This window comes from Piliocolobus tephrosceles, chromosome 1 (genome assembly GCF_002776525.5).
Source record: "Piliocolobus tephrosceles isolate RC106 chromosome 1, ASM277652v3, whole genome shotgun sequence".
Lineage (NCBI taxonomy): Eukaryota > Metazoa > Chordata > Mammalia > Primates > Cercopithecidae > Piliocolobus > Piliocolobus tephrosceles.
The window spans coordinates 206,184,492-206,192,271 of NC_045434.1; the positions used below are offsets into that span (position 1 = coordinate 206,184,492).

Consider the following 7,780-nt stretch of genomic DNA (forward strand, 5'->3'; position numbering starts at 1 on the left):
CAATTGCCTCCACTCCCACCAGAGAAAGCCACTCTCTGAAGCTTATGATGGCCCTTGAATGATTGTTAAAATCTGGGACCATGGGCTACCTACCCTCTGCCCCTAGATGCCAGGCAAGTCAAATCAAAATCGAAGATGTGTGTTGTGGGAGGTGGGATAGGGGTTGCTGCTCTGTACGGACTCGAGCCCGCCTTCACCTTGGCCACCCCGACCTGTTGACTCTGCACAGCACCAGAACTGGCTGCCCTGTCGACATCCCGATCCCCAGTGTCTGGTCTGGGGCAGCTGCTGGCTACGTCCCACAATCGGCACAGCGTATCCACATCCGACCTCACCCCCAGCCCTGTGAGCACCAGGAGGCTGAGAAAAGGGCAGCCAGGGGGTGCAGCAGGATGACGGGTTTGAAGCCAGCACAGCTCTGCTGACCCTAACTCCTTCATCAACTAGAGCCTCAGTTTCCTCTTCTGTCCGATGAGGTGAGCCTAGAAACAGGGGCTTGTCTCTGCCTTATTCGTCTCTGAGTCCTTCAAAGCCTAGAACAGTTCCCAGCACCTATTTATAGCGCGGTTTCAATGGATACCTGCGGAGTGATGAGGGCTTCATCACTGGCCTACGAGCTGGCTGTATGGGGAGCTGATGGGAAGAGATGTGAAGTCCCTTCTCCAGATCCCAAATCAAAATCCTCAGGTCCAAAGAAAGGTCCGTGTTTGTGAAAAGCCCCCCTGGGTGACTGGGATTCAAAGGACTACATCATCTTTGTCGCTTCTTCTGTCCCTGTGATCTGAAGGTAGAGGCAGGGGAATGGCCTTGATGACCTTTTGAGGTCCCTCTGGGCCAGTGAAGCCAGAGGACCAAGTATTTGTGTGGGTGATGCCTCGGGAAGTGGGGAAAAGGGGAGGAGGGATGGTGGGCGGGGTGGGTAACGGGATCTGACATCCAGGGGCAGTGACTCAGGCCCTCAGCACCATGACAGTGTGTCTGCATTTAGCCACCGGCTCCTGTTTCCCTGGCGAGCAGCAGGCTCTGGGCCCCCCACCCCGCCCCACCCTCTCTCCATCTCACCTCAGTGCTGGTGGCTTCCCAGTGGCCCTAGAAACCCCTCAGCCGGGCTGGGTGTCACAGGCCCCAACACGGGCAGGAAACTCTGCCAGGGGTGACAGGCCCTGTTGCTCCAGCAACCAGCCTGGCCCACCACTGTGCCCTGTGCCCTGCTCTGCTTCTACTCCACTTTCTACTAGCACCGCTAAGACCTCTGTAGAAGGAGCCCTCCAGGATGAAGCTTCAGACTGGGTTGTAGGGGGCTCTGATAAAACAAGAAACTGCCCATCTGCAGGAACCTTCAATCTAATGGGGAGACAGGTGAACCCTTGCCCCCGTGGGAACTGCCAGTTGGATAGGGAAGAAGAGACATAGCAGAGAGTCACAGCACACAGGAAGACCATGTCACACTGCCAGGTGCTGTGGGAGGACTAAGACAGTCAGTGCTGGGGGCATCTGGACTGGGTGTGGGCCCATGTGAGCAGGAGCAGTCAGAGAGGCCTCCCTCTGGGAGGAGGCATTGGAGCTGATCTGGGACGGTAGGGCTGGATCGGAGAGGACAGCAGAGGCCCTGAACTGCAACCTGGGCAGAGCAGAGGGCCTGGCTGCCTCTCAGAATGGCCTCCACCCTGGCCCAGTGCAAGGTCAGTCCTGGCTTCGCTGAGCAAGCAGGTGGGTAGGGAGGGGCTTCTCTGGCTCTTCCGGGCCAACCTGTCTCCATAGGCATATGTTCAAACCACCTCAGCCTCTGAATGGTTTTGGGCCCAACACACCTGGGTTCGAATCCCAGCTCTGCCACTTATGCAAGTGCAAGCTCTGCCCTTTCCAAGAGGCTTCACTTCCCCCTGCATAACATGGGAAGAGCGCCTCCACCCTCCCAGCTGCGCGGGGATCAAACGGGGCCACACTTAGACAGCCTGCAGCCAGGAGCCTGTGCCCGGAAGGCACTCCAGAAGTCAGGGCTAGAATAATTGTCTTCCGGAGTTCTCTTTTACCTCTGACTGAAATCCTACCTAAGGCAGTCGCAGGCATCACCTCTGACACAGGGTGGAGCAGACAGCTGTCAGAAACATAACCTTCTAGACCTTTAAGGAGAAAGCTGCCGGCTTGGTCCTGTTGGGGCCTCTACATGTTCTGAGAGTCAGAGGGAGTGCAGGTATAGAATCCAGGTCCCCGTGGGGGCTGGCAGGGGACAGCTGTACATTCTACACCCCCTGGCAGGGCTCAACCTCTCCTTAGAGATGGGCTGTGAAAGTTGTCTGCCTTGAGGGAAGGAACTCCTGACGTCACACAGCAGTGGTGCTTCCACCTACCCCGTCCCCAAGGAGCCTGCACACTGATGGGGGAGGCACAGCCATGGAGGAGAACCAGAGTCTTGTGGGGAGACACCGTCCTCAGGAGCCCCCAGGCTGAGGGGGGAAATAAAACACGCAAGAAACCCCAAACTTGCAAGGTTCTGGGGCAGGCACCGAGGTCCAAGTGGCAAGGAGACAGGATCCAGCCCTGTGCAATGGTGAGGAGGCCCCTGGGGCTGCTGTGGTCGGCCTGGAATGTCAGGCTGTGAGCTCAGCCCTCTCGGCCTGCGTGTGTCGGGCTGTCAGCAGGGCCGGCGCACGGGAGAAGGTTTCCAGCCCCCTCTGGGCCATGGAGAGGCCTAAATTTAGCTAGTAGACAAGGGGCTGGCCCCAAGCCCAGGGACAGTCGGCCTTATAAAGCGGCCGCAGTCGGGGCCCGGCACGCTCCCCCAGAGGCCTGTGCCCACACCCTCTCCTGTCCAGCCCTTGCCCGCCTGGGCAGGGCCCGGCGCCGCCCGTGGATGAGCCACAGGACCTCTTCCACCTTCCGAGCGGAGAGAAGTTTCCATTCCTCCTCCTCTTCCTCGTCCTCTTCCACCTCTTCCTCGGCCTCCCGTGCCCTCCCGGCCCAGGACCCACCCATGGAGAAGGCCCTGAGCATGTTTTCCGATGACTTTGGCAGCTTCATGCGGCCCCACTCGGAGCCCCTGGCCTTCCCAGGCAAGTGATCCGGACCCTGAGGGGAGGGGAGGCGCACAGGGAGGGGACATCTGCTCCAGGGCGCCACTGAACAGGCTGTGGCTGCCGGTTGGCCCGGAACAGGTGCTGCACAGCCTGCAGCCATGTGTGGCCACCAAGACAGATGTGGCCACAGGGACAGATGTGGCCATGAAAACAGGTGGGCCTCTAAGGAACAGTCGTGGCCCCGGGGGTTGGACATGGTTCCATGGCCACCCATGCTCTGGAACCACAGCCAATCCCAACTGGAGCCCTGGAGGGTTGGACGGGATGAGGGGTGGGAGGCAGCCCCCAGGCTCCAGGCCTGGGGTGGGGTTGTTACAGATCTAGCCTCAGATACACACACACTGTGTTGGGCGAGGCCCCAGCCCCACCCCAGAAAAGGTGAGCTGTAGGAATGAGGAGGAGCTTAGGGAGAAACAGTTCGGGGGGAGGTAGGGCCTGGGGGAGCTGCCCCTTGCCCCAAGAAAAGGAGCTGGAACCCCCGGATCTGCATGCAAGGCCTGCTCCATGCCTCACTCACAGCAGCCCACCCCACAGCCCGCCCCGGGGCGCCAGGCAACATCAAGACCCTTGGAGATGCCTATGAGTTTGCAGTGGATGTGAGGGACTTCTCGCCTGAAGACATCATTGTCACCACCTCCAACAACCACATCGAGGTGCGAGCCGAGAAGGTGAGCCTCCCCCACCCACCGCTGCCCAGATTCGCTCCTGGCTCCAATGCCTCCTACTGCCCCTTCCCATCCTCGGACCCCAGACCCTGGCCAGTGTCCCTTCCCCACCCAAACACCCCCAGGGCTAACTGAAGGGCTTGTCCCTGCAGCCCACGGCCATGGGGCCCCTCTCTGCCTCTCTTTGCACCAGGGTTCCCAGATCCTTTCTTCCAGGGTCCTGGGCAGCTGAGGGAGCCTCCGGGGAATGGGAGAGGGATGGAGGGATGTGGGCAGAGGGAGCCTGAGGTGGGGGGGGCTTGAGGGTGGGAGATGACGGGTGTGAGATGGTGATGGCAGAGTGAGGACAGCTCCTCTGTAGAGGGTGGATGCGGGTAGGTGGGGAACTCACCTGGTCTGTGGGGGAGGGGTTTCTCCATGTGACACACCTCAAGCCCTCTTCCCTCCCACAGCCAGAGATCTGTCACCCATCTTGGGACTCCTAAATTAGGCCCAAGGCTGGGCAGGGACGCTGCAGTTTAGGGTCACACACACTCCAAACCACACACACCGTCTGCCCACAGGTCTCAGGGTCACTGGGTCTCTAGGGTGTCTGAGTCTGAACTTGGAGGAGGCACTGGGGCCTCCACCCTGGGGAGGGCATGGCCAGGCCTGAAGAGGGGCGTTGCCCAGGAACAGCCACGGCTGCCAGGAGAGAGGAGAGGACCTGCCCCAGGCTCCTCCTAAGCCCCCAAGGGCTGGCTTCCTCCCTCCACATTTAAGGGTGGACTCCTGGGCGTCCCTGCCAGGGATGCCATGGGCTGGGGGCACCAGGACCCGCGGGCAGCACGTGCCAGCCCTGCCACCCCCAACAGTGACTCAGCCGCCCCAAACTCCCCTGGACACTATGTGCTGGCCGAGTTGCGGGGGAGGGGCCAGCACTCAGCCCTGGTGGGCAGATGCCCAATGTGTCTGGGGATCCAGGAAGGCACGGCTCTCCTCTGTCATCTCTGCGTTCCCCACGAGCCCCAGATGCTGAGCCACTGCCATGGAGGCGCCTCTCTCTCCAAGCCCCACCTCTTCCCCATGCCCCTTGCCTGTCCCTTAGAGCTACTGGAGCTCCGCGGAGCACCCCTGCGCTGTCCCTGCAGAGCCCTCGGCCTGTGGCCATCACCACCCTGGGCAGCCCGTCCGCACCTGAGGGCAGAGCCCTCGGCATGTGGGGCCTGGCTGCGGTTAGAATAGGGAGAAGAGGGCTGTAGCTTGTCACAAGCAGGACAGGGATCAGGGCAGCCTGCCTGACGGGTCACCCCTTCCCCAGCTGGCGGCTGACGGCACTGTCATGAACACCTTCGCTCACAAGTGCCAGCTGCCGGAGGACGTGGACCCGACATCAGTGACCTCAGCTCTGCGGGAGGACGGCAGCCTCACCATCCGGGCACGGCGTCACCCGCATACAGAACACGTCCAGCAGACCTTCCGGACAGAGATCAAAATCTGAGGGCCTCTCCCTTCCCTTTCTCTGTCCCCCTGCCCCACGCCTGCCAGCAAAGCCTTCCTAACCCCATTACAACAGCCCCAGGACATCTCAGCCCAGGTTCCAGCCCCAACGCTCCCCAAACCCCAGGTGGACCATCCTCCCAAGCTAGGGCCCTCCACTCTATCCAGAGCAGGCCAGGGACTCCCTGGCCTGCCCAGATTTCAGATATGGCCTCCCCCACTTAATCCAGAGTACAGGGGCTGGGGTCGGGGAAGGAAGATCTAAAGAATCCGTGGTGGGTAAGGGGAATGGGACCAGCAGGACACCTGGGCAAGCTCTGCAGGACAGACAGACAGAAAAATCCTCTGATCTATGAAGTCTCTGCAGGGCAAGGGGACCAGGGACCTGGAACTCCCTTGGCCAAGGGAAGTGGGAGAGACAGAGGGAAGGTCACAGGCAGGGGTGCCTATCTAAGTGGAACTAACGCCCGAGGGCTTAGCAAGGCCAAGAGGAGACAGTCGTGCTGGTAAATTTCCCCTCTGCCGGCCTCCAAGCCCCACGCCAGCGAGCAGGCTGCCTGCACACCCTGTGCCCCCAGCCAGCTGGCTGTGCCAGGGCAGAGCTGCGCCACATCTGTATATAGATGGGGTTTTTCCAATACAGCTGATTCGTGATAAACTGCATGAAAGTCCTGCCGTCCCATGCCTGCTGGGGCCTCCAGACAAGGCCACGTGGGGTTGGGGGCGGGGCTGATCCTTCTCCCTGCCAAAGGCCTGTGTTCCTGCGGCTGCTCCCATGCAGACAGGGTCACCTAACAGAGATGGAAGCCAGGGCATGGATGGAGTTTTGGGTCCTCAAGGTTGGACCCCAGCTTCTTGCCACCTTCCCCTCCGATTAGTCGCCTCCCCATCCATCCCCCTCTTTAATCTATGAATCTATAGGCTCGGTGTGTGTAACACACACACACACACACACCTATCGTCCTTCGAATACTCAGCATTACCATTGGTTGAGGCCAAATTCAGAGCTTTCTCAAATCAGATTTACAATCTCCATTTTCATCAATGGGGAAACAACGCTGAGCCACTGAGTGCCCGGCTTCGTCGCTGAAGGTTAGATCTGAATCCAGGGTGTCAACAGCTGCTCTCAATTCCCCATCTCTGGGCACTGAGGAGTATTTCCCCTCATTCTACCTCTCTAGGGCTATGCACCCCTCCCCACATCTTCCAGCTGGGGGATGGGGGGAGTCATAGGAAAAGCCCCCATCTCCCATCTGGTATAGGGATATTCCATCAGCCTTAACCCTGGGGAATGCCTGCTGCCCCCGGTGACTCTTGGCTTCATCTCCCACATACAGAAGCAGGGTGGAGGGGAGGGGTGAGGAGTGGGTCTCAGTTAGCAGCGGTCCCCAAGGCAAGTGGCAAGCCAGCCTCCTCCCTCCGTGCCTCTCTGGTCAGTGTGCCTTAGGGTAGCCTCTCACTCCCACCACTCTGGGCCCCTTGGGGGAGGACTGGGGAGGGGTCTGTGGGAGAGCCCTGACGCTGGAACCTGTATACACAATAAAGGACATTTTCACAGACTTCTGGAGGCCGCCTGCCTGGAGTTCTCTAACTTAGGACAGGGCTGGAAACCCCGAGAGAGAAACAGACACACCTTCTTTGAGATTTGGGGGTGGGGGTTGTAGCTCAAGTTAAAGCTGAAGACCTCACAAAATATGGGTGTTCCTCGGCCTCTTCCGTGAACTCCCCAGACACCCCTGGGCAGGAACCCCAGGATTGTTTCTGGAAAACCCTTGCAACAGCCTCTCTTCCAACTGCCTGCCCTTCCCTTTTCATTATTTCTTTCCTTCCAGAGATATTTACTGTCCTGCTATGTGGCGGGCAGTGTGCCGAGCACTGTCTCGTCCCAGGCGCAGGGGCGCAAAGGTGGGCAGGCGAATCTTGAAGCCCTTCCTGTACCTAATGGGGATTCTGCGGCCCAGAGAGGCTGAGTGACTGGCCCAGGGTCACACAGCCCCAGAGGCAAAGCCAGCTGGAATTTGGTGGGGGGTGTCCTGGCTGGTTCAGGGAGCCTGGGGAGGGGAGCACTCCAGAGGGGTCCCCCACCCCTCACATCCCCAGGCGTGCTCGCCAGCGCAGCTCCACCGGCTGCGGTCAGGAGGAGGGGAGGGGATCAGAGGGGGTGCGGTATTTCCAGTCTCCATGACTCACTGATTCCACTGGGCTATTTGCAGCCCCGACACTCACTGGCGCGATGTCAGGGGAGGAGCCAGCCTGGTTCCCCCTCCCGCGCCCCCCACCTGGGGTCAGGCTCACCTTGGCGTATCGATCCCAGAGAGCCCTCCCTTGGCCAGCCCGTGCTGGGAAAGGAGGCAGCTTCCCAAGTGGTCAATGGGTCCGAAACCCCCGCCAGCCCCCAGCAGCCTCCCCCCCACCCCGAGACAGCAGTTTGCGAGGATGAGGACAGCTCAGGGGACCAAGCAGCCGCTGGGCTGCTGGGGCACGTCGGGTCTGAAGGAACCCTTGGCCGCCAGCCCGACCAAGGTGACCCTGCGGCAGGGGAGGGCGGGTCGGCCGCCG

The 7,780-nt window shown here is 60.4% G+C and overlaps 1 protein-coding gene across 7 annotated transcripts; it reads left to right on the top strand.

The window, feature by feature from the left end:
• The first annotated feature begins 2,026 nt into the window (after positions 1-2,026).
• On the top strand, positions 2,027-6,781 carry HSPB7 (heat shock protein family B (small) member 7). 7 transcript variants are annotated; one of them, XM_023193521.1, is made up of 3 exons: positions 2,027-3,053; positions 3,597-3,745; positions 5,043-6,781. In XM_023193521.1, the coding sequence occupies exons 1-3, from the start codon at positions 2,855-2,857 to the stop codon at positions 5,220-5,222; spliced, it is 528 nt and encodes a 175-aa protein (XP_023049289.1). In that variant the 5' UTR covers positions 2,027-2,854; the 3' UTR covers positions 5,223-6,781. The 7 variants fall into 7 exon arrangements, with proteins under 7 accessions (XP_023049289.1, XP_023049292.1, XP_023049291.1 ...); XM_023193524.1 differs by having other exon boundaries at positions 3,600-3,730; XM_023193523.1 differs by having other exon boundaries at positions 3,612-3,745.
• The last annotated feature ends 999 nt before the right edge of the window (positions 6,782-7,780 follow it).

Coding starts and splice junctions, on each gene's coding strand:
- HSPB7 (XM_023193521.1), top strand. CDS start 2,855: ATGAGCCACAGGACCTCTTCCACCTTCCGAGCGGAGAGAAGTTTCCAT. Junction 3,054..3,596: donor GGAGCCCCTGGCCTTCCCAG/GCAAGTGATCCG, acceptor CCTCACTCACAG/CAGCCCACCCCACAGCCCGC. Junction 3,746..5,042: donor TCGAGGTGCGAGCCGAGAAG/GTGAGCCTCCCC, acceptor CCCCTTCCCCAG/CTGGCGGCTGACGGCACTGT.